The sequence below is a fragment of the Ursus americanus genome, chromosome 14 (assembly GCF_024610735.1).
Source record: "Ursus americanus isolate L20-20 chromosome 14, mUrsAme1.1.p, whole genome shotgun sequence".
Taxonomy (NCBI): Eukaryota; Metazoa; Chordata; class Mammalia; order Carnivora; family Ursidae; genus Ursus; species Ursus americanus.
In genome coordinates, this window is record NC_142140.1 from 31,857,472 (window position 1) to 31,883,233 (window position 25,762).

Below are 25,762 nucleotides of genomic sequence, written 5' to 3' on the forward strand. Positions count from 1 at the left end.
GAACCCACAACCCTGAGATTAAGGGCCCCATGTTCTACTGACTGAGCCAGCCAGGAACCCCTAAAGACTAAGTAATTTTAATAAATTAAACTTATGAAACACTGTTAACCCAAAATTCTTATAAATGTTCCAGAACATTCATGTGCATGAATTTAGAAAGGTTTCAACATAAAGTCACAAATCTAAATCGATCCCCCTAACTGCACAGTTGATGGAGTTACGAGATTGTTGGCTAAATAGGCCAAAATCTCCCGAATGTTACTAATCCATAAAGTGCGCCTATGTACAAATTCCTTCTTAAAAGTCACGAAAAGCATGTACCACACTCAATTCTAAATCTTCCTCCGGCTGAGAGATGCCGATTTGCCAAGGAAGACAATCATCCCCTTTCCCCCGGAGATTCAGGAGGCCTGTTGCCAACACCAGGGAGCTGCATCTCACCAGACACTCAGGAAACCATTATTTCCTTCCATGTGCTATTTGGGGTTATCTCCTTAGGATGCCTGAGCGTGCTTGGCCAGAGATTTTGGCCAGGATGCTGCCTGGATGTATGTTAGTGATATATGCGTGCTTTTCCCTGTTCCCGCCCATCTCGTCAAGAGGGGGTGGCCCAGAGATCCCCACGCTGGCTTCCAGTTATTCTCATTACCCACCATCTTCCCAGAAGAATTTTCCTTGCCAAAGTCTGCAAATCTCACCAGGGCTTGTGTCTTGACTGGATTTTGCATTTCCGATCGTCCCATCGCCACGCCCACATCTCTAGAGCTCATTTCACTTGGGTTGAAATCCTACCATTCTTGAAACACTTTCCTTTCTTGGGATCATCCATGTCTCACAAACATTAAGATCATAGCTGGCTGAACCGTGGATCTCTCCAGCGACTTTCACTGGCTCTTTGTCCTTCAAGTCCAAGGACGTTTTACTGACCCATTCCAGCAGACTGGCAATTGCTCTCCCTGGCAACCCATCGCTAGCATTTGCTGTGTGAAACTGTAAATGGTAAAACCGCCTGAAACATTATGTAACTCAAACCAGAGTTGACCTTAATTAACGCCCACCAGGGCGATTAGAGAGTCGGAGCCTGGGTGTGTCCAGGGACAGCTGGCTGCTAAATCCCAGGGAGGACAGAAAATGTGGCAGGATTTCCCACTGACCCCTGCCTCACCGTCCCCCCCACAGAGGGCTCTCTCACCCCCGCTGCCCTCCGGGGTGGACCACTTCCGAGTTGTCACTTTCAGGAAAAGCCACATGGCATGCCACCACAGTGTTGATGGCCAGATGTCACAGCTGGTTCCCGGCTGGAATAGGAGAGACTCTGCAGGGGACGGTCCCTCAATTACGCAGGCCGATTTCCTCACGCGGTGACCCACACAGGGGCTCCTCAAAGACGAGCCCCTTTTCTTCATTTCTTTGGGGAATGAAACCCATGACCTTCAGTTCCTCAGAGAAGTGAAAGTAGCAACAAGGAATCCAGTAATTCCTGTTATCTGCAGGCTTTATAAGCCAGAGAGCCTGAGGAGGTGGCCTGCAGCCCGCGCGCCAGACGCCGCTGTCCTCGCGAAGCCGGAGCCCCGCCAGGATGCCTCGGCCGCCGGCCTTCCAGCTGCTTCTCCTCCTTTCCATCAGCAGCGCCCTGGCCCTGAGGCTCTGCTCCTTTAACGTGAGGTCCTTTGGGGAAGCCAAGAAGGAAAACAAGAATGCCATGGATGTCATCACGAAGGTGAGACCCCTTCCTGTCCGGGGGAGCGCCGGGTGCCCCTCATGCCCTCTCTCCGCCTTCAGCCTCGAAGAGACTCCCGAGAAATTTCAGCGAAGTTGGTCTCTACGGGGAAAGGTAGCAGCTGCCTTGGCATCGGGTCACAATCCTGACAGCAATCATTCCAATAACCACAGCCCCTCTCTGGGCTTCATGTCATCCCCTGAACGTGGGGGCTGTTGGGGAGCTATGGCAGTACCGCCCTGTAGGAAGGTTGGGGGGCAAAGTGTGAGCTGGTACGTGAAAAGCTCCTAAAACCGGCTCTGCTCCTAGTAAGCCCCAGGTAAGGGCTGGCTGTTCCTACAGTTTTATTACCATTTACCGAATGCCCCTGCCAGGCACTGCGAACACACGATTTCGTTTCATCGCTCTTAAGACAGAGGGTTATTATCCCCCATGAAGAGATGGACAACAAAAGTCATAGCGACCTCCTGTGGGTGGTCGGTGGGTGGGTGGGTGGAGGGGGAGCTGGGATGCCAGCCCAGCCCGGTGTTTCATCCATCGATAGAGCACAGAGGATTTGCTTCCTTTCCTTTCCTCTCCTCTCCTTCCCTCTCCTCTCCTCTCCTCTCCTCTCCTCTCCTCTCCTCTCCTCTCCTCTCCTCTCCTCTCCTCTCCTCTCCTCTCCTCCCTTCCCTTCCCTTTCTTCTCTTTCTTTTCTTCCCTTCCTTCCCTTCCTTCCCTTCCCTTCCTTCCCTTCCCTTCCCTTCCCTTCCCTTCCCTTCCCTTCCCTTCCCTTCCCTTCCCTTCCCTTCTCTTCCTTCCTTCTTTCCTTTGCATTCATTCTTTCTTTTTTCCTTTCTCTGTCTCTTTAGCTTTCTCTCTCCCTCCTCCCCCTCTCTCCCTCCTTCTCCACCTTCCACCCCATCAACCTTTTCCCACCTACCAATTCTGATCTTTCTCTCCACTCAGATAAAACTTCCCTGGGGTAATATGACCAAGGTCTGGAGTCGCTGCTCACGTTTTTCTGGAGTCAGTTGGGACTCTCTTTACCCGACAGGTTAATTTATCTTTGGTGATGCTGGGAGCTGAAACCTTTCCCAGGACTCTGTCTGGGTATTATCACCTTAGAAAACCCTGGGGGCACCACGGTAAGGTGGGAACACCAGGAGCCATGGGTTCAGATCCTGCCCGGCAGCTGTGTGTGCGAGCAACCTCGGGAATTCCCTTCTCCTCCCTGAGCCTCCGGGCCTTTCAGAAAGTGCCCTTACACAACCTGTAACGCCGGTTGGCAGAGAGAACTCTAGGTGTGGAAGGGCCGCAGGAGAGCCTGGGGCCGGGCAGGTGATCACAAACAGAGCCGTGACTGTTGGTATTAATACCCAAAATGGATTAGAGCAGGGACTGCGTGCTCTGTTCTTATTTAGATGGTCCTCTCCCTGGTCGGCCCTGCCCTTTGGATGGTACCCAAGGCCTTCCAGCAGTGGTTGTTTAACCAGAACAGCCATGCCTGACCTGTGGGAGCCGAGACTCCCTGGCTCAACAGGGAGCTCTGACGTGCCAGGAAACTATTTTCCCTGCTTCCTCGCACAAGGGCACAGGAAGCCTGGGTACCTGTGAGTTCCCAAGTGCCCATCACCTTCCTCAATTATTCTGCCCAGAAAAAGTCATCACAGTCTTAAGAGGCTGTCTTTTGGTTCTTGGAGATTCTACTGCTGGGGCCCTACACTCCGCACCTCCCCTGAGCTGCCGCGTCCTAGAGGGCCGACTGACAGACAGCCCATCACACCGAACACCGAGCATATGGGAAGTCTCTGTCAAGGACTCCTTACCTAACCCCAAGGCTGCAAAACCATCCTGTAAACAGAGGCCATCCCAAACACTGCAGAGCCACCGAGAGCACTTCCAGTGAAACCCGAACCCAGACATTCAGGGCAGTAATATTCACAGGGCCTCATGTCTGAGCACCTGCTCTAGGCTAGGAATTTTATATTCTTATTTACTTATTTATTTATTTACTTGAGAAGAGAGGAGCAGAGGGAGAAGCAGTCTCCCTGCTGAGCGGGGAGCCCAATGTGGGGCTTGATCCCAGGACCCCGGGATCATGACCGGAGTCAAAGGCAGACGCTTAACCGACTGAGCCACCCAGGCGCCCCTATATTCCTATTTAATATTATGGCATAGGTGGCATTGCCCCCGCTTTGTAACCGAGAAGGCAGGCTCAGGATGGTAGAAGTTCCTTATCCAGGGTTCCCTAGCTGGTAAGTGGAAAAGCCAGGATCGAATCCAGCCACATGACCCAACCCTATTAGAGAGGATGCCTTTTCCACCCTTCCATGCTGGTTTGATCACTTCGGGGTCGAGCTGTTGTCGTTATGCTGTTGTCGTTATGACCTTCATCGGGGAGGTTGGAGAGTGAGGGAGGCCTGCCCTCTCCATCTTGGGTTTGCTGGCCGGCACCACGGACAGTTTTCCAGATGCCAAACCCTGCCTGGGCAAGGTTGCTTCTGGCCCTTCCTCAGTTTGTGTCCTTAAAGAGCAAAGTTTGTTCATCCAGCAAACACTCACTGAAGGTAGGCCGTGTGCCAGATGCTCCGGGGCACCGGGGGTAAGATGGTGGACGTGGGAGGCATTGTCTCCCACAGCACATGGTACTTACGATTTTGGGAGTGCTTACTGTGGGCCAGGCGCTTCATATGCAGCATCCAAGTTCAGCCTCACAAGCCCTCTGGTTGCCTTTTGCAGATGGGCAAGTGGAGTTCAGAGAGGAGGAGGACACAGTCCCGGGTCATGGAACCAGCAAGTGTGAGAGCCACATCAGGCTCCTCTGCTATGGGCCTGCTTCTTCCTCTCCCACTCCCCCTGCTTGTGTTCCCTCTCTCGCTGGCTGTCTCTATCTCTGTCAAATAAATAAATAAATAAAATCTTAAAAAAAAAAAAAAGAGTCAGACGCTTAACGGGCTGAACCACCCAGATGCCCATAAACATGACTTTTAATGCTATAGAATGCCCTATGCTATCTTTCATTTAATGCTTTCCTATTTGGGGATACTTAGGTTGTTTCCAATTTTTGTTGTTGTTGTTGCCATGCCTCCTCCTCTCTGATCTGTTCAAGTAATAATAATAGCAATAGTAATTTATTGTGTGCCTCCTATTTGGCTGGCATTGCTCTAAGGACCCATTTAATCGTCCAGCCACCCTGTGAGGGAATAACTGTCATCATTCCACTCTATAGACGAGGACACTGAGATGCAGAGAAGTAGTAGATATTTTTTAATCTGGTATTTTAATAGCATGGTGGGCTTTGCAGTCACACGAACCTGAATTCAAATCCTGACTCCACTATCTACTGGCTGTGTGACTTCAGACTTTTCACTCAATCACTCTGAGCCTGGTTTCCTCCCCCTGTTTAGCGAGCTAATAATCATAGTCATGTCACAGGGTTGGTGAGGCTCAGAGTAGGCTCACAATAAATGTTAGCCTTTATCCTTTTTATTATTGTAATTTTGTTGCCAGGTGAACTGGGGAGACCCATATCCAGCCATGTACCTTTCACTTACTAAGAGCTTAATAAATATTTATTACTGTTATTGTGATTATTCAAGCTAAGCCAAGATAGAGGACGTGTGATCATGTGATCGTAGCCTCTGCATTTGGATTGAGTAGATTTGCATTCTGTCTCGGCCACTTTCTAGCTGAGTGACTTTGGATAGTTTACTTGACTTCCCTGGAGACCCAGACTCCTCATCTTTACAACAGACATCAGTGGGGCACCTGGCTGGCTCAGTCGGTGGAGCATGGACTCTTGATCTCAGGGTTGTGAGTTCGATCTCCACGTTGGGTATAGAGGTTACTTAAAAATAAAATCTTTAATAAAATAGAATAAAATAGATACAACAATACTACGTACCTCAGGAAGTTCCTCACTTGTTTCAGCAATGAAATTAATTACTTTAACAAAACACGATTCCTATACTTAAAACATAGTAAGTGCCCAGTTAAAGATCTTATTATTTGTAGGTTATTTGCCTGAAACCTCTGGGAATTCTGTCTCTGCAGGTCATCAAACGCTGCGATATCATACTCCTCATGGAAATCAAGGACAGCAACAACATGATCTGTCCCACACTGATGGAGAGACTAAATGGGTAAAGACGGCGGCGGGGAGGGGGCTGGACCCCCGGCGGGCTCAAGGTCAAATGCAAGGGCACCTGAAAAGCCCAGGGAACTGAAACTAGCGTGAGAGCCAGCACTTGTCCTGACCACCAGGTCACATGGCCAACAATGCCCAGTCTTCCAACTCCACTAGCTGCAGTCCTGTGAACTTTCGACTGGCTAGTTTTAATATGATAAAGCAAAATAGAGGAAACAGATGAGGAGCCAGGACAGAGGGAGAAATGAAAGAGACAAGAGGCTGAAATGAGAACTCCTGTCATAAAGAAAAGATTGAATACAAATGTGAAGTTATGATATGCCCGCAAGCTGGAATATTATGTAGCCATGAAAACCATGTTCACTATAGAATAGGTTAGAGCTAAATATTCCAGCACGGACAGACGGCTGCAGTATATTGGAAAAAGCAGGTTCAGAACTGTAGGTAGAGTAGCCCATTTTAGTGATCACATGACACTATGCGTGAATAAGAGTTTGCATGGCCATAGAGGAAAGAACGGGAGGGCGCACTCCATACTGTTAACAGTGGTTACTCCTGGGCCGGGGGTGGGGGGTGTGATTGCAGGACCACTGTGAACAGGGTCAATGAAGAAATGGGGAACATTTACTTTTTATTTTATATCCTTCTATATGATTTGAATATTTTACAAAAAAGTCTGATTGATTTTATAACTTCAAAGAACCCTAAAAGATAATGTCCTCAAATAATTTTAGATTACATTGGATTATATTTATGATTTATATTCTTTCTCAAAGAATAATCAGTAGACACACCCACCTGAAAATCACCCCAAAGTGAGTTAAAAAGGCACATTCAAGAACCTCCAGTCTATTGAATGGGAATGTCTATGGGAATCCTTGAGAATAATCTTCATCTAAATAACTTTCCCGGGTGATTCTGATGCACTCTGATTTTTAAAAACTTCTAATATAATGTACAATATGTACCAAGTAGTTCAATTATGTCAAAAGAAAAACAAAACAAAACAAAATTTAAAAGTCAAAAGCAATGAACCAAACGGTTGACAACGGCTATCTCAGAGTAAAAATTACAAGGACTTTAAATGGGATGTCTTCTATATATGTTCTGTATTTTCCAGGTTTTCTACAATGAGAATGTTATACCTCCTTTCCTTTTTCTTATGAAATATTTTAAACATCCTTAAAAGCACAGAGAAAATGCTAACAAACAACCATGTAATCTACCATCCAGTACACCTGGCCATTAATATACTTTTATAATTAAGAAAACTCGCATTAAAAAAAAATAAATTAATGGTCAATCCAGCCTCATTAGGCCCAGGAGGAATAGCCTTGGAAGCCCTCGCTCACACAGAGGCCTCTTGGGCTGGCCCCACCCACCCTGGGCCTCCGTCTCATCTGAAAATACGAGTTGGAGCTGAGCTTCTCGTTTTAGCCCAAGTGGCTCTTCTGGTTCCAGATCTGATCTTTGACGATAGAGAAGGGAGTTTAGCACAAGGGTTAGGCACCTACATTTGTCTCAGACCACTTGTGTTTGAATCTTGGCTCTGTTATGCCTTTGAGCAAGTTACTCAACCTCTTTGTACCTCATTTTCCCTGTCTATAAAGTGGGGCTAATAATGGAACCCATCTTCCTGGGATGCGGCAGTGATTAAACCTGCATGTAAGTGGTTGAACTGGGCCTGGCACGTAGCAGGGCTCAGTAAGTGCTGGTGGTGTCTGTTACCAGTAAAAGGGAAAAAATTATGGTAGATGGTGGTCCAGAGGGCCACGTGTAACAGTTACCATTGATACCCTAACTACAGGCCAGGCATCCTGTTAATCAGTTTCTGTGTGCTATTTCATTCACTCCCACAACAACTTTGTGGGGTTGGTGGGGTTGGTACTTTTACTGCTTCCCTTCTAGCTGAGGGAACTGAGGCACAGAGAGGAGGGACCTGCCCAAGATCACCCAGCCAGTAAATGGCGGAGCTTACCTTTGGACCTGGGTCATGTCGGACTCCAAAGCCGGAGCTCTATTCTGAACCTCCTCAGTCTTCCATAGAGGGGCGCTGGTCAGTTTTCAGACATATGGGAGGACAGGGGGCCCCAGCACCTCCCCACAGCCAGCCTGGATTGGGTCTTCCCACCCCCACTGGTCTCAGTTCTCCCTAACCTCCCTGGACTGTGCTATGGACTCCAGGCAGAGGCAGGCCTGTTTGTCCCCTTATCCGCCGTAAGCCAGGAGGGGCCTTTGTCGCCTCACAGCTGAGTCATTGCAAGCGCTTTGCCAACCCGAAATCTGGCAGGCGAGATGCAGAACAAGGCCAGCTTTCCCAAACTGGAAGCCCCGTGGAATCTAGCATCCACACTTCTCGGGCCCCAGTGGCCGGATCTGCCTTAGAAGATGTATCTGCCCTCTGGGGAATTCTGTGGGGCCTAAGTTGGCTCCTACAGGCCCCTTCTGCTATTTTCCAACTGAACGTGAGACTATGCCGCAGCTTAGATATGCCCTATATCTTTCTGTGTGCGGATGGAGTAAAACCGTGTCAGGCTCTGCCTGGGGTGGAGTTATCAGCAGATTTGGCAAACACACGCAGAGTCAATTTCCCTGGTATAAATGAGGGGTAGAGTTAATGGGACTTCCCAGGTGTATCTCTAGCCCCCAGGACATAAACAATAGCTGATTTGAAATCGTAGTTCCAGGACTTGTGAGAAAATATTTGGGGGTTTTCAGAGCAGGAGTCAACGTCCAATGAAAATGGACTAGGAATCCTGCCTATGAGAAATGTTCAGGAATAGTGCAGGGACAGGGTGACCTGATAAGGTTTACTCCACCAGGAAGTGTGAGGTCAGCCCCAGCCATGAGCCAGTGGGATTTGGGGCTGATTCTGGCCTGAATCTTCTGTGGTCTCAACAATACCCCACAGGTGCCAGCCAAAGCATGTGAATTTGGGGTACGTAGGATCTGAGCTCAAATCCCAGCTTTGCACCTGCAAACTATAAAAAATGGCTAACAAGGGAGGTGGGGGATGGGCTAGGCCGATGGTGGGTATTAAGGAGAGCACGTATTGCATGGAGCACTGGGTGTTATACAAAAACAATGAATCATGGAACACTACATCAAAAACTAACGATGTACTGTATGGTGACTAACATATCATAATAAAAAATAATAATAAAAAATAAATAAAAGTTAAAAAAAATAAAAAGAAATGGGTAACAATACTACCCACCTCCTAAGGGCAAGAGATAATGGCTGTAAAGATCCTGGGCGATGTCACATTCCCAGTCAATGGTGGCCCTTCCTATTAGACTCCAAGGTTATGACAAATGGCTGCCTTTCTCCATGATGCCATTGGTGATATGGACATAGATTGAAGAGTGGGGAGCACGCAGTAGGGGAATGTTTATTTTTTAAGATGCAATGTAAAATCTTTATGTTCTCTAGAAATTCAAGAAGAGGCATCATGTACAACTATGTGATTAGCTCTCGGCTTGGAAGAAACACATATAAAGAACAGTATGCCTTTCTCTACAAGTAAGTATAGTCTTTGATTCCTGGGACATGATTCACTTATGAGTGATGACTGTGAATTGAATCAAAATGCATCTCTTTTCTTCAAAACCAAAGTTGGAGCTCTAAGCAGTTCTCAATATTGATCAAAATAATTGCTGTCAAATTGAGGCTGAAGCGAAGCATTATCTCCTCAAACTTAAGAGCACAGCAGCTTCCCGACATTGTATTTGTTAGTTGACTCAGTGGCGGCCTGGTCTGGAGGGTCAGGAGTTCTCCATTCTTCACAGTCAAGTCCTAGCCCAGGGATGGAAATCTGTGCTCCCCAGCACGACTGACTCTGAAACTTCACAGTCTTGTCTTCTTCCTAGCAGTAATTTGTTCTAAGCTGAACATTAACTTGGGGGTGCCCCCAGATAACTGGTACTGCTCAGATCTCCAGCTTTCAAAGGGCTCTGGCCATTGGGAAGAGTTGAGGGAACCTTGTTCGTCAGAGCGAAAGATCCCTCGCGGGGCAAGAGCCTGGGGGGCTAATAAAGCCATGGGCTATGTCTCTGCTTCTTGAACGAAGTAAGAAGACAACTGACTCAGCTGGAAGGAATTCCTTTTTTTTATTTCTAGGGAAAAGCTAGTGTCTGTGAAGAAACGCTACCTCTACCATGACTATCAGGCTGGAGACGCAGATGTGTTTTCCAGGGAACCCTTTGTGGTCTGGTTCCAGTCACCCTACACCGGTAAGACCACACGTCCCTCTGGTGCATGATCTTCCTGTGATCCCATGAACGCACAGTAGCCCCGAGTGTGAGCTGGGGTCCCAGGGTTTGTGAGCATCTTTAGGGAGACATTAGGCGGAGACGGCCATTAAGAACGTCTCATATGTGAATGCGGGGGCTTTAGCCTGGCTTCTCAGAATGCCGTGACTCAAGGCCTCCTCAGCCTGGAACCCACCTTCTGAAATCAGTGATAACTCCTCTCTCTTTGCAGCATTTAGGCTGATGGAAATTATTTACCACAATTCTTCAGTCCCAATCAAATACAACTTCATTAAAAAAAAATCCCAGTGATGGCTAGCAGAGATAAACCGCCAACCTAGAGCCTCCCTGTCCCTCCCCAACCTAGAGCCTCCCTGCCCCTCCATACCTCCCTCCCCCTCCAGACTCCTCCACAGACTGGGTGTAGAGAGGAACCCAAATGCTCGCACCCGAACTCTGACAACAACTACACTTGAATATGCCACTAACCACTGTTGATCCCTGATTAGTGCCAAGTTTCTGTAATCCTTGCAACACCCGGCAGGGGAGGACCTAGGATTATCTGCACTTTACATCTGAGGAAGCCCAGGTTCAAACAAGTGAAGCCACTTGCCCAAGGTCGCTCAGTAGCTCTTGAAACGAATGAGCGGGGTAGTAACCCAAGCCACGGTCTTGGGGGCCCACACTCTTAACCACTGTTCTTCTTTAAATGGAAAGTCAAGAATTAACTTGGTTTGCAGATTGGAGCTATATGGAATCAAATATTTTTTCAGTACCTGCCACATGCCAGGCTCTGTTCTGGGCACTGAACAAGACAGACAAGGTCCCCTTATGTTGTGGTGGGCAAGACAGATACTGACCAAACAAATACACGCAGAGAGCTGTACGTATGCACAGCCGCATATATATTACACAAATAAAAACAGTCTGAATGAGGAAGGTAACTATCTCTGCCCCAGCTTAATCAGTACTTCAGGAAAACAAGCATGGAAGAATGGTGGAGGAAAATTCCAGTAGAAAAAGAGAAGGAGGTGGGGGCTGTTCAGGGCAGAAATGCACTTCAGAGAGCAAGTGTAATAATCACCTTTGTCGTGCACACGATTCCCATTTGGCTGACCAGTGTTTGGAGAGCACCCCGACCCCCCTTCTCGAAGAGTCTTCAGCTACGCATAGCTGACCACTGCTAAACAAACCCGTTCGTCTGGAGCATCCACCCTTTCACCCTTCTCTACCCTTCCTCCCTGAGGATGGCACTGCCGCCATGCCCTGTTTGGAATTTTCCCTCTTGTACAAGGAAACATCCTTATGTCCCCTCTATTTGATTGAAGATAGAGTTAGCCATTCATTTACCATTTCTTTCCTTTATTCATTTACTCATTCTTTCAATCATGTATTCAATCAACAAACATTTCTGAGTCCCTCCCTTGGGCCAGGTGCTGTGCTAAGTGCTGGAGCCAAGAGGGTGAGCAAGACAGAGCTCAGGTTCCAGTGGGCCAAACTAAGAAGCACAGCAAGTAACTTCAGAGCAGAAAGGAAGTAAAAGCAGGGTGCATTCCATAGTGGGGTGAGGGGCACCACCTTAGATGGGGCAGGCCACAGATGGCCTCTTCAGGGTGACATTGGGCTATGACCTGAAGAAGTCAGTCACAGAGGGCTGGGGGAAGGGCCATCCCAGGGAGAGGTCCCAGTGAGTGCACACAAGCTCAGAAGTGGGAAAGGGGTGGAGGTGTTTAGGGGGACCAAAGAGAGGATGGGGAGTGGAGTGGAGGCCTGAGGAGGAGGGTGGGAGATAAGGCTGGTGGGTAAGTGTAGGGTCCTGGAAACAGGCTTCCCGATTTGAGTCATGACTCCCCACTGTGTGACTTGAGCAGTGATCTCCACCAGCCCTCGGCCCCTGAGTAGGAGTGGGGACCCAGGCACTGGGCAAGGGAAAGCCCGGGGAAGAGGCGCTCAGAACATGCCAGCTGCCACTGGCAGGTGGGCAGGCCTGGTTCCCACGCTCACCCACATTCCCTGATGCAGGCTCCGGGGAGCTTTTCAGATATTTCACAAAAGCCTGCTTTTTTAAAAAAATAATTATAGGGGTGCTCTTTTCCAGATTATAAAAGAAGCATACACTGACAAGCCTCGATTTCTTTTTAATTAGAAAAAACTTATTTCTTTAGTACAAAAGCTGAAGAGGCTTCTTATTTTTTAGAAAGTAGAAAATAGCATTTTTCAAAAAATTAGAAAATAAAAACACCCGCAATGTCAGCAAGGAGTCCCGTCTAGCGGCTTTCTCTTGGCCGCGCAGGTGAGTGGGCAAGAGGCTTTCATGCACTGAAAACAGTGGCCCAACGGTCCCAAGAACATTCACATCTCAGCGACGGGCTGGACCCTCTAAAAATGAAGGGACCCAGACAGGGCAGTCTGGGCCTTCTAGGGGAACAACCCATTTCCCAGGAGCAGTGTTCACGGAACCTGCCCCTGTTCAGGGACGTGTGTGACCTCCGCCTCTTTCCCCTTCCTCAGTCGTCAAGGATTTCGTGATTGTGCCCCTGCACACGACCCCTGAGACCTCCGTGAAAGAGATTGACGAGCTGGCTGATGTCTACTGGGACGTGAAACGCCGCTGGAAGGCGGAGGTGATGACCCCGTGTCTGTTGAACTCCCATCTGGCAGAGGCAGAATCCGCTTCTGGGGAGGGATGAGTGACTCCCCGAGGGTGAGGGGGGCCTGACATGTGCAGCCCCCCACCCTTACCTCAGCCTTAAATATCCTTCCAAGTCTGCCTGGGTGCCGTCCACGTGGGTCTCGGCAATTCATACACAGCTCCACTAATAATGGCTGCCCCAAATCACTGGGTGAAGAGCTGGTGCCAGGCCCTACGCAGCAGCTGGACACGGACGAGTTGATTTAATCCTCCCAATAACGCCACCACTAACTACCTTTATCATTCTCACTTTGCAACGAGAAGAGCGAGACACATAGAGGTCAGGAGTCCCGCATTGCAAGGGACAGACTCTTCAAATGGGTTCGTGAAAAGGGAGGTGCAATTTATTGGTTCACATAACTAAAATGTCCAGGAATAGTTCAGGCATAGCTAGATCCAGGGTTCAGACAAGGTAATCAGGGCTTGACTTGTCTTTCTCTTTCCATCTCTTAGCCCTCGTTTCCTCCGGGAAGGCTCCACCTTTGGGATGGCAAGAGGGCCACCAGCAGCTTCTAGTCCACTGACAAATTTTCTGTCCCACAATGCAACAAGTGCCCCAGGGTTGAGTCCCATTGGCCTTGGTTGGGTCACATGTCCATCCCTGAGCCAACCACTGTGATGGGGGGGGGGTGTTGAGAAGCTCTGATTGGTTAAATCTGTGTGGGCTTCAGTCCAACCTTACAGACTGAAGTGAAGGAGGGAAGTGGTTTCCCCAAGAATCTAAGGGTGCTACCTAGGGGAATATGTCCACCGTCCTTCTTGGCCTTAATTATTTCCTCATTTGGAAAAACAGGGAGGCCACCCCCTGTGGCTGTGAGGGTCTGTGAAAGCTGTTGGCAAATAGGAAAGTGTTCCAGAGGGCTCTTCCTCATTCCTCTTTCCTCCTTTCGGGATGTGACTCCAGTGACCACCCCCTTCCTCCTCTTCAGTTCCACAGTTCAAAGTGCAACATGAGTCAAGTAAAGTGGGGACACAGAGCTAGGACACGGAGAGCACAAGGTGTGTAATTCATCGCTTATTTGTAAAAAGCTGGGCAAGAGACTCATTCAATCCTAAAAGTTTGAATTCTTTTAGTCATTTCACAAGAATTTATTGAGCATCTCTTAAATGTCAGGCACTAGGGAGGCATCGATGGCACAAGAGTGAATGAGAGGGGCTACTCATGCACTGAGGGCCTTCGGTGAGGCAGATCAGGATTTAATTCTTGACTTTACCACTTGAGCCAATAAGTGGAGTGGTCTAGAACAGGTCGCTTTATCCCTCTATCCTCTTCCCTTCTACCTCCTCGTGTTTATCGTGAGATTTAATTTAACTTAAACATTATGAAAACATTTTTTTTAAAGATTTATATATGTACTTGAGAGAGAGGGCATTGGAGGGGAAGATGCAGAGGGAGAGGGACAAGCAGACTCCATGCTGGGCACAGAGCCAGACGTGGGGCTCCATCCCAGGACCCTGAGATCATGACTTGAGCTGAACCAAGAGTCGGATGCTTACCCAACTGAGCCACCCAGGCGTCCCAACTTTATGAAGCATTTAATGCTTGGCCTGACACATAGTGCGTGCTCAGTAAATCGTGCCTGTGCAATAGGAGCTGGTGGTCACTCGGGTTAAGCATGGCATCTGTCCTCAACCGCACCCATCAATCTCAGGGAAAACCATGATCTCTGAGGTCAAAAGAAAATGTTTTTGACGAAAACTCTTAAGTCAGCAACAGCCCCAAACAATAGCACCAAGAAGGAAATCTGACACTTCCTCTGGATTGAGGAATATTAAAATTTTGTTCCAAAAGCTTTGTAGGGAAAAACACTTCTAAGATAGAAGGTTCTGTTGGTGGCCTCAGGGCAGGGGTGGACAACTCACTCTATCATCCCCTCCCTTCCAGGCTCTTCCCACTTCCTCAGTAGACAGAATTTCCACAGGAATAGTTCCCAACTTCCAAACAATAGAAGAGAAAGCAGGGTGTCAAAGCTGTCAAACCACCCAAATTCATCTTTCCTGCTTGGAAACAAAAGGCGTTGATTCATTCATATATTTATACCCTACAGTAGTTTGAGCCAGAAAGATTTGAGGGAATAAATGAGCTGGATTCTTGTGTCCCCACCTAACTCAGCGTGCTGAATGATACGGACGCGGGGACTCAGGAGGGAACGGCTACAGCAAACGTGCTACTGCCCAGTGAGAACACCTTCCCTCGTACCTTCTCACCTGTCAGATACTCATCAAAACCGTGACTCCGTTTTCAGCTTTAAAAACCAAAAAGAAATCGGGGCGCCTGGGTGGCTCGGTTGATTAAGCATCTGCATTCGTCTCAGGTCATGATCCTGGGGTCCTGGGATCAAGCCCTACATTGGGTTCCTTGCTCTGCAGGGAGCCTGCTTCTCTCTTTCCCTCTGCCCCTCCCGCTGTTTGTGCTGGCGCTCCCTCTCTCTCTCTCTCTCTCTCAAATAGATAATAAAATCTTAAAAAGAAAAGGAAAGAAATGAAGAAAGACCCTGTATTCGTTTGTCAGGGCTGCCAAAGACTGGGTCATTTAAACAACAGAAATGTATTCCTCACAGCTCTGGAAGCTGGATGTCCAAGGTCAAGGTGTCAGCAGGGTTGGTTTCTCCTGAAGCCTCTGTCCTTGGTCTTCCCTCTGTGTCTCTCTGTGTCCTAATCTCTTTTTATGAGGACACCAGTCACATTGGATTAGGGGCCACTCATATAACCTCATTTTACCTTAGTCACCTCTTTAAAGGCTCTCTCTCCAAATACAGTCACATAAGGTATTGTGCACAAAGACTTCAGTATACTGAATTTGTGTGTGGGGGGGTAGGGAGTACACAATTTAACCCATAACAGAACCCACTGTTTACTGAATGTGGGAGGTAGAGTCATTGCTAGCAGTTCTAAGAAAAAGCATTTGGCCATAATACCCACAAGGTGACAATTCTAAATAACATCTTTCAGAATTTCATTTTCATGGGTGACTTCAACGCTGGCTGTAGCTATGTCCCCAAGAAGGCCTGGAAGAACATCCGCTTGAGGACTGACTCCAAGTTTGTTTGGCTGATAGGGGACCAAGAGGACACCACGGTCAAGAGGAGCACCAGCTGTGCATATGACAGGTAGGAGGCACCTGCCGGACTCAAGCTAGCCCATGCAGTGCTTGATATGCCTCAGGAAAAGCACTCCCCTCAGGGCAGAGGAAGAACCCAGTTGTAGAGCTAAGTCAATTAGACTTCAGGCCAACCCATCAGGTACTCGCACAGTGTGCAACCTGCACGACCATGCCTGGGAGCCCTGAGCGTTGTAGCTAGGCAGTGGCTAGTGCAGGCTTTGGTGTCAGACGAGCCTGGTTTCAAATCCTGCCTCTATCACCTCATGTCTGTGACTGAGAGACTTAAGCTCTGCGTGTCTTTGCTTCCTCACGTATAAAACGGAGATTGTAGTTCTGCGTCATTCATGGACTCACGATGAGCAGTAGATGAAGTAGTGTATGTCTTCTCATACAAGGCCTGGCAGATGGTCAGTGTTCCACACATTCACAGGCTGTTAATTATTTCATCACAAAGACAGACGAGAATTTAGTCACTCAAATCCCCTGTCACTGAGCTTCGGTCATGGCCAAGAGTTTGCTAGCAGAAGCACTGCTGAACAGGGCATTCCATATGAGCCCAGTTAGTAGAAGGTAGTTACACTTTCAAAGCTTTTGCTACACATTCCTAAATACAAATACATACCTTTACATAACAGCATTCTCGGGGCTCCTGGCTGGCTCAGTCAGTGGAGCAAGAGGCTCTTGATCTCGGGGTGTGAGTTCCAGCCCCACGTTGGCTGTAGAGCTTACAATTAAAAAAAAAAAAAAATATATATATATATATATATATACACACACACATATATATACACACACACACACACACACACACACACACACACACATATATATATATATATATATATATATATATAGTATTTGTAAAATCTCCCTGGGGATTTTTAGTCGCTTTCACTTTTGCTGCTTAAACCGGGCGGCGTGGGGAGGCACTCGGAGTAAGTGAACGTTCCCGATCTTCCTATCTGCAGCAGAACGCACGGCGGCCGCCGTTCCCAGGGCTCGGCCTGCCTCCCAGGAAGCACGAGATGGCTTCTGCCAGAAGACAGTTGTTCTCACTTCTCTAGTGTTGAGGTCAGGCTTTCACTTCCATCCCATGACCTCCTTTGTTCCTCTTGGAGCTTTCAGGGCTGGTGTGTCCTTTGCAGAAGTCCCTGCTCCAGCTCCCGAGAGTGGGCACAGCCCTAGCACTGGGGAAAGCAGGACGGAGGCGGGAAGTCAGCGGGAAGTCACAGGAGCCCCCCGGGCTCCCTGCTGCCCGCGCTCTCCCTCTCACTTCGAGGGCTTGCCAGCGGAGCGGGTTGGAGGCGGCCACTCGCCCGCTAGCCGTGGGCAGGTCAAGTCCCTTCGGCGGCCCCATTCTTCTCTCCTGGCCAACAAGGGGGAGGTGATCGAAAATAATGAGGCAGAAGGACAGTGCATCACCGGGAAAGATGCTCCCAGTAGGTTAGGCGGGGTGGGGGAGCAGGTTAAAAAAGGTGTTTACTGGGGTGCCTGGGTGGCACAGCGGTTAAGCGTCTGCCTTTGGCTCAGGGCGTGATCCCGGCGATCTGGGATTGAGCCCCACATCAGGCTCTTCTGCTATGAGCCTGCTTCTTCCTCTCCCAGTCCCCCTGCTTGTGTTCCCTCTCTCTCTGGCTGTCTCTATCTCTGTCGAATAAATAAATAAAATCTTTAAAAAAAAAAAGGTGTTTACTAAAAGAACCTCAGGTTTAGACACATATATGCCAAAGGATGGCAGGATTCCATGTGATTTTTTCAAAGATCAGTTTCTCATTTGTTGCTATGGATTTTCTGTGTTTTCCAGACTAGCATTTATATGTTTTTTTTTTAAAGGGATCTAAATTTCTGGGGCATCTGGCTGGCTCCATCAGTAGAACATGCGACTCTTGATCTTGGGGTGTGAGTTCGAGCCCCACGTTGGGCTTGGTTGGAGTCAACTTAAAAAATTAAAAGAAATAAAAGGGAGATACACTTCTTTTTTCTTTTCTTTTTTTTTTTAAGATTTTATTTATTTGTTTATTTGACAGAGAGAGAGAGAGAGAGTGAGAGAGGGAACACAAGCAGGGGGAGTGGGAGCGAGAGAAGCAGGCTCCCCGCTGAGCAAGGAGCCTGATGTGGGACTCCATCCCAGGACCCTGGGATCCTGACCCGAGCTGAAGGCAGACGCTTAACTGTCTGAGCCACCCAGGCTTCCCAAGGGAGGTACATTTCTGATAAGGGGAGTAAGATGAAATGGTCTCAATTCCAGTCTTTGTTCTGTGTTCAGATATTTACTGAACACCTCGCATGAGCTGTGCACTGTTGGACAGGAAAGATGCCAAGAGCTGGCCCGTGCACACAGCAGCCTTAGGGAAGCCTCAACCATCAGCTGACCTGCCCACACATGAACCTGGAAGTCAGAAATGGGGGAGCCTTAACTATGTTGCTCTTGACTCTCTCGGTCTGAGGGATGGCTTGAAGAAATCTCCGAGCGAATATGAAGAGTTTACTTGTGGACTGAGTTCAGAGTTAACCACGGTGGTATTGGTAGGAACACAGGAAACCAATTCAGCCAGTCGGAATCAGGAAAAGCTCAGTGGATAGTCATGACCTGGCAGTTTGACTCACCCTGTCCTTCCTCAGTCAGTCAGCTGGGGCCGTGTAGACTCCAACTGCATCACCCCACTTGGGATACTTTAGAATCTGTGTTTCCAAAACTCATTTAACTACCATGTTCCCAGTTTTTGCTGTCGCTACAAAGCAACTGTGCTATGGGTTTTCCTTGTATTTGTCTTTAAATTCATGCATTTCTAATAAAATGGATTGATTTTTAAAGGAAATTTCATACTAAGGTAAGAAAATAGCATCATTTGTCATAAATCGAAAACAACTAAAAAATAAGCCCAGTGAAAACTGAACAATGTTAAATTCCGCCTTAATTATCTTGCTGGCAGAGTGCTTGGTGATCGTAGCCTGCTCTGTCTTGGTCAAAATGGGCGCTTAGGGGGTTATTAAAGATAAGCCAAGGGCGCCTGGGGGGCTCAGTGGGTTAGGCGTCTGCCTTCAGCTCAGATCCTGATCTCAGGGTCCTAGAATCGAGCTCTGCATCCGGCTCCCTGCTCAGTGGGGAATCTGCTTCTCCCTCTCCCCCTGCCCACCCACCCCGTGCGGGCTCCCTCTCTCGGTCTCTCTCAAATAAATAAATAAAATCTTAAAAAAAAATAAGCCAGCACCTTTCTCCATAATTGAATCAAGAAAAGTAAAAAATAATTGCAAAGGGAACAACATTATGTAAGTGATTGCTCCACGGTGTGGTGTCCATGATTCATATAAAATCTACTCTTCCACCTTCAGGGCTACTGCCCACACAGGGAAACACCATGCTGGTGCCCACAGGGCCCCAGTAGGGGATGATCCAATTTCCCAGTCTTACACATTGTCCTCAGGGTCACAAAACCAGGCCTGGGCCTTGAACATCACACGAAAGGGCCAAGCTGCTCAGTCAATTCCAGCTGTTAAACAGGAAACTTGGTTTGTTCAGAAATTAACAAGGTGGGTTAATGGGGCTGTCTTCTCTTCCTTTCTCCAGGATCGTGCTTAGAGGACAAGAGATCATCAGCTCCTTTGTTCCCAAATCGAACAGCACCTTTAACTTCCAGAAAGCTTATGAGTTGACCGAAGAGGAGGTACAGTTGCCATCTTTGTCTTTCCATGCCACTGTCCTGGAAAGATGGGTTGGTGTCACCCTTTGAGGCCACCACTGGAGACTCAACCTGAGTCTCAAAGTTGATGATTCTGTGGCTTGAAGACCCATCGAAACTTCTGATTGGGCTGGTCCAAGGGTGACGCTCGCTAGTGTGTGTTCTGTTGTGTGACTTCACGGGTTTTCTCTTCCCGCCTTGAGCCTGAATTTGTTCATCACTAAAATGACCGTCTCCTAATTCCTACATTCATCTCCCTTTTCTCTTCATAGGCCTTGGATGTCAGTGACCACTTTCCAGTTGAATTTAAACTACAATCTTCAAGGGCTTTCACCAACAGAAAGAAATCTATCTCTCCAAAGAAGAAAAAGGCCCATCGCTCCTAGATCCAAGGGTGCCATTATAGTAACCATTTCTTGCCTCTAAATAAAACCGCTCTAAGAGGTATGAGCTGCGCCTGCACTCAGGAAACAAGACTGGTCCAACAGCTTTCATTCTTCACTTGAATTTAATCTGTCTTGAGTTGGGGCACCTGGGTGGCTCAGTCGGTTAAGTGTCTGCCTTTGGCTCAGGTCATGATCCCAGGGTCCTGGGATCGAGTCCTGCATTGGGCTCCCTGCTCAGCGGGGAGCTGGCTTCTGCTGCTCCCCCTGATTGTGTTCTCTCTCTCTCTCATTCACTCTAATAAATAAAATCTTTTAAAAATTCTGTCTTGAGTCAAATTGGGAGAAGAGTCTTCTGCTATCCTTCTTGGGCTCATACCTCCCCTGAATTACCTAAAAGGAAACTGGGGCTTTCGCAGTCCTAAAGGATAGTCTCCATGTCCCAAGCTCGAGCCCCAGCAGCTGTCACTGCCTCTGCTCAGCCCTCCTGCCATGAAAGAGGCTACAGGAGGAGGAATAATGTCAGCTTTCAGCCTTCACGGGGGGATCCTAGTCCACAGGAAATGACCAGAAAGACCAAGGCCTCCACTGCAACCCACAATTTGGGAACTTCATTCTCTAAGGAATCTACCCCCTTTTGTCCAAAGTCAAGGTGGTGACCATGCCTCACAGGGATGAGGAAGGAAGGCTATCTCACCTAGTCTCCCTGCCTCCAAATTTTCCTCCAACTCAGCCAGCCCAGTACCAACCAGTGCCATCCTTTGAAATTCCATTCTGACTGCAGCCCACCTGCATTCCCACTCCTGCTTCACATCCTGCAGGGGCTCCCATCACCCACTTGCGGAGAACCAGAGATTTTGGATGCCTACAAGGGTCTCTATTTTCTGGATATCATGTCAGCCTCGCCTTTGTCCCACCTTACACTTTGTGCCCTGCGGGGCTGCCCCTTCCCTGCATACCTCAAGCCTCCCTCCTCCTGGGCTTTGAGGAGGTCAGTTGGCTGGCAGAGACTCAAGGATTTTGTTATCATTCTGCAGCCAAAGTGGTGCAGTGGAGTCCTGTCCAGAGGCACAATTTTACAGGTGTCCATGGTGACCATATTTGTTAGTTTGGCTTTGCTTTCTCTTACATTGTTTCTTTCGTTCGGATAGTACCCATGCATGGCTACATGCACAGGTGTTCCAAAGAATAAGCCGTGATAAGGAATGCTGCCCCGGGACCCCACCCCCTAGTTTCCTGGGTCAGAAGCAACCCCTCTTACCAGCTTATGCATTCCTCCAAGAGCATCTGTGCATAAATCAGCACCATATGTAATCCTGAAAAATAGAGTATTAGCATCCTATTGGTCCCATTCCTTACTTATTTTCCGTAATATATCAGGGATGATGTGACTTTTGATATAAGAAAGAGACCGTAGCCTGAGTTTTGAAATTTGGTTGCATCTGACCCAGGGAATAAAATCAAAAGGGCCCTGCTTAAATGGGAAAGCCATTCCCCCCCAAATATCCAATGAACCTCAGAGGTCTTGCTGGAATTGGTGGGGGAGGTGGCAAGCCTGTAAAGCTTCTGTCACCCCCTCTTCTGAGCAGGGCTCACTGGCCCAGTTTCCCAGGTCCAAAATGGTCAAGCAGGCAATTCCCAAATGAGCTCATTCTGGAGGAGAGGGTCATCCTTTTGTCCTAAAGGCCAGCAGCGCAGTGGGGACAAGAGCCCTGCGCTCGGTGGGGGAAAGTGGGCCAGACACGAAGTGAGCTTGGCAATGCCTCCGAGCTGGTCTTGGCCACCCTGTGGCCTCCTTGGTGACAACACATCCCTCTGTCCCTGTGCTGGAGCAGCTTACTGGAGCCACGGGCGCCTGCCAGCTCTCATCCCAGGCACACTCTGCCAGGCAAGAGGAGACAGAGTGAGGCTGCTTCTTTCAACCTAACAGAACCACAGACACGCTCCCATCCCTCTGGGTCGCCTGGTCTGGTGGGGCAAGGAACTCTTGTGCCTTTTTGGGGAAGGAGGGTATACCCTGGTTGTACACACCCTTTCAGCTTTGGCTTTGTCCAGAGGGTTTGAAATTTGTGTGCCCCAGAATCCCAGGGGACCCATTACCATGCTGATGCCCAGAACCCAGGCTCCTAGAGTCTGTCTCAGAAGCTTGGGGGTGGGGGCAGGAGTCTGCATTTTTAAAAAAGATTTTATTTATTTATTAGAGAGAGCGAGAGCGTGCACACGAGGAGGGCGGCTGGGGCAGACGGAGAGGGACAAGCAGACTCCCTGCCAAGCAGGGAGCCCAACACAGGACTCGATCCCAGGACCCTGAGATCATGACATGAGCCGAAGGCAGACGCTTCACCGACTGAGCCACCCGGGTGCCCCAGGAGCCTGCATTTTTTCCCAAGCTCTGAGGTGACCTGAGGATGAGACTTTTCTTTCATTATTTGTTGAGGGACCCGATCTTAAACTCACCCTCCTCGCTCTGCTTAGTGAGAAGAGGTGGAGTGCGATGCCGGACTCAGGCTCACTTTGCAGCCACGATCTGCACCGCCTCCGAGCTCTGGGGTGCTGAGCAGCCCGCTCGCCTTCAGTTCCCGTATGTGTAAAACAAGGATAATAAGAGAATCGACCTCAGAGGTCAAGTTTAAGTACAGTAATGAATGTAAAACATCAAGTATGTGCCTTGCACTTAGTAAACCTTCCACGAATGGAGGCTCTATTTTTAATAATAGGATTTGCTCCATAAGGACGGTCCCTTTTCAGTCTTTGGGTACATGGGTCTCTCATTTGAATGCTTTGAATTGTTGCCATATGAGGAATCAGACCAAGGTTCCTTTTCTTTATCTTTGACCACAAAAAGTACTTCAGCAAGTGAATCTTGAGACATGGAGATGACCTCCGTCCAGGCCCTGTTATTATCTCTGCCTAGTCAACACCCTTTTCCTGCCTCAAACACAGAAACACCTCTTTAGTGTTCGTGCTAGTGTTTAGTGTTCCTCATCCTGCCCCCATGGGGTGGGGGTCGGGGGGTGCAGGGAGCTTCTCTAAGTCAGCAGCCCTGGCTCCTATCTTTCCCTTGGGTTGGAGAAGGCAAGTAGGAAGGGTAAAGCTGCCAAGCCAGGAGAGGAACAGGTGACAGACTAGAGGCCACATCCCTCTTCTCTCCTGCAGGGAGCAAAGGGACCCGGCCAAGGCAGGTGTGCGGGTGAGAGACGTTTCCACCTGCATCAGCTGCTGAGTCTCCCCATCAAGGCATCCACCCCAGTGGTCCTGAGGGCAGAGGCACAGTGAGGAGCCCGCATTCCCATGTCACTTACCCACAGGTCACATCTTGGGGGAGGAACGGGGGTAAGCATGGTCTACGGGACTCTGGCACCAGTGGTTTCAAGCTTTAGGATTCAGGAAACCTACCGAATTCGGTAAAACTAAGGGAATCGTGAGGAAACAAGGACGTGTGCATGCAGTTTCACGCACATATACAAACGTGCCCACACGACTCTTCTGAGAAAATGGGCTGGGAAACAATGCATGCCCTGAATGGAACACGGGAAAATGGAACATTTTCTAGCCGAACGATCGCTTGGTTCCCAAAGTCTCCATGTAGCTGAGACTGAGCTGCAGACAAACACCAGGCCTCATGGGGCCAAGGGCGAAGGGGGCTGCCGTAGTCCAAGCCATTGACTCTCCTTGGATGGCATCGGCGGCCCCCTCCGGGTCCCACCACTCCCACCCTAGCCCCCTACGATCTGGTCTCCTCCCAACAACCAGGATCTACTTCCTAAAATGCAAATCTCCTGCTATTGCCCCCCTGCTAAAGCCCTCAGTGGCTCCCCATTTCTCTCTGGGTAAAGACCCCAGTCCTTATCACGGCCGTCACTTACCTCTCCAGCTCCATTTTCAACCATCTGTACATTCAAGCCACAACGTTTAGTTCCTCAATTCTTCATGCTCTCCCCAGCTTCGGGGCTTCTGTGCAGGCTGTGACCCCACCCCTGTCACCCCCATCTGCTTAGCTAACTTCTTCTCATTCCTCAAAACTCAGCTTAAATCTCAATCAGGGAGGCTTTTTCTAGGGCCTCCGCTGCATCTTCCCACGGCGCTCTCGACATCCCTTTCCTAACGCTCATCACCTGAGTAGCTAGTCGTTCAATGTCCGCTCCCCCCCACCTGCACCCTCAATGACGGCAAAGCTGCGTCTTCGTAGTCACTGCTCACAAAGTTTTTGTGGAGTTAATGAAACTCAGGGGGCATTACTGTGCCATCTTGGAGAAGAAGGCAAATGCCTTTATACAGTTATCCTTTAAAAAAAGGGGTTTTTTGAGCCCAAAGTAGTAGACATTGGGTAGTAGACTTGTGATTTTTCTTTTAGAAATGCTTCCAGGTGGAAACATTTAGGAAACAGAGTTAGGGAGTGATTTCTGCTGGTACAAATAGGGGATTAAGTAATTGTGCTGGGGCACCTGGGTGGCTCCGTTGGTTAAGCGTTTGACTCTTGATCTCAGCTCAGGGCTTGATCTCAGGGTCATGAGTTCAAGACCTGCATTGGGCTCCACACTGGGCACCTTCTTAAAAAAAAAGCTGACAGCGCTTCCTAGCATATACAAGTTTCTCAAAGTATATTTGATGAATATAAAATGGGTTGGCCCCAGGGATACAAGAACTAAAATTCAGCTAAAAAAAGATAAACCTCACCTCGAACTTGCCCTCTACCCTCCTGCCCCAGACTTTTGCACATACACACGCACGCACACAATCACACACCTTTCCCAAGTTCCTGCCCAGCTGGCCCAGACTCCAGCTGGTCGGTGCAAGCCCACGTTCCTACCTCATGAGTTCCCCAATGGCAGGAGAAAAGTCTGTGTTTGCCATTTGCAAAAACTCCTTCTGCTGACACAATCTTCTCTAGGAAACGCCTCTACTTCCTCCATCAAGGGGCCTGGAAGTTTCAATCTTTTTTTTTTTTTTGACATATTTTGAGATTCTTACTTTTTTGAGCTATTTTAATAGTTTCACAGAGGTTAGAGCTGAAAACATCCTTAAAGATTATAAATAATAGTAATAAGAAGAAATAATAGCTGCCATTTGTAGGGCTTGCTTTAAGAAGTCATGGCATACACCCTCTCATTAAATTCCAACCACGGCACTAAAAAGGTGGGAGGGGGGTCTGTTGTCATCTCCATTTTAAAAATGAGGAAACTGAGGCCCAGAGAAGTTAAATCTCTTGCCGTTGGTCACACAGCTGGTCAGTAGTAGAGCCCCGGGTGACTTTTCCATGAGGTACAGTAGGCACAGGGTTTAGGGCTCATAATACTTTTAAGGGACACAAATATTTTCTTTCAGAATAAGAAGGAATAAGATGAAGTTTTAGGTTGAAGAAAAAATTTCAATATATAATATTAAGATATTTGTATTTATACCAACATAGTTGTAAAATATAACTTTTAAAATATTTTTATGGAAGAGGGGATGCACGAAGGCAAAATGCCTGGGAACCATGCACATCATCACATGGCTCTGGTGGAGTCAAAGCTTAAATCAGGTCAGTCTGTCTTAAAAGTTCATGTTTTCACTAAGCCAGTCTGACCCCATTTTACAGGTGAGAAAATTGAGGTTCCCAAGGCCACACAGCAAATGAACTGTAGCCCCCGACATAGAGCTCAGGAAGGACTCTAGCAGGCCAGTCGCCATGCTTTGTGGTCCGACAGCACCACCTGGTGGTCTTGCTGAGGACTTCCCTTTGGTCAAAGGATGAACCTGCAGAGGGGGTACAAGCTCGGATATCCCCAGGAAGCAGCCACAAGCCAGTCGGCTCTTGGACTC

At 48.4% G+C, this 25,762-nt stretch overlaps 2 protein-coding genes across 3 annotated transcripts in view; one reads left to right on the forward strand and one right to left on the reverse strand.

Moving 5' to 3' along the window:
- Nucleotides 1-8,052, reverse strand: part of ABHD6 (abhydrolase domain containing 6, acylglycerol lipase) — a 76,237-nt gene extending 68,185 nt beyond the window's left edge. For both annotated transcript variants that reach the window (XM_045807454.2, XM_087866916.1), the window contains exon 1: nt 7,828-8,052. The gene's annotated coding sequence lies outside the window, so the exon portion shown is untranslated. The remainder of the gene's footprint in view (nt 1-7,827) is intronic.
- On the forward strand, nt 1,277-20,282 carry DNASE1L3 (deoxyribonuclease 1L3). Its single transcript, XM_045807455.2, has 8 exons — nt 1,277-1,720; nt 5,756-5,844; nt 9,282-9,371; nt 9,969-10,081; nt 12,611-12,723; nt 15,744-15,901; nt 19,463-19,559; nt 19,847-20,282. Exons 1-8 carry the CDS (start codon nt 1,580-1,582, stop codon nt 19,958-19,960), a joined length of 915 nt encoding a protein of 304 aa, XP_045663411.1. The 5' UTR covers nt 1,277-1,579; the 3' UTR covers nt 19,961-20,282.
- The last annotated feature ends 5,480 nt before the right edge of the window (nt 20,283-25,762 follow it).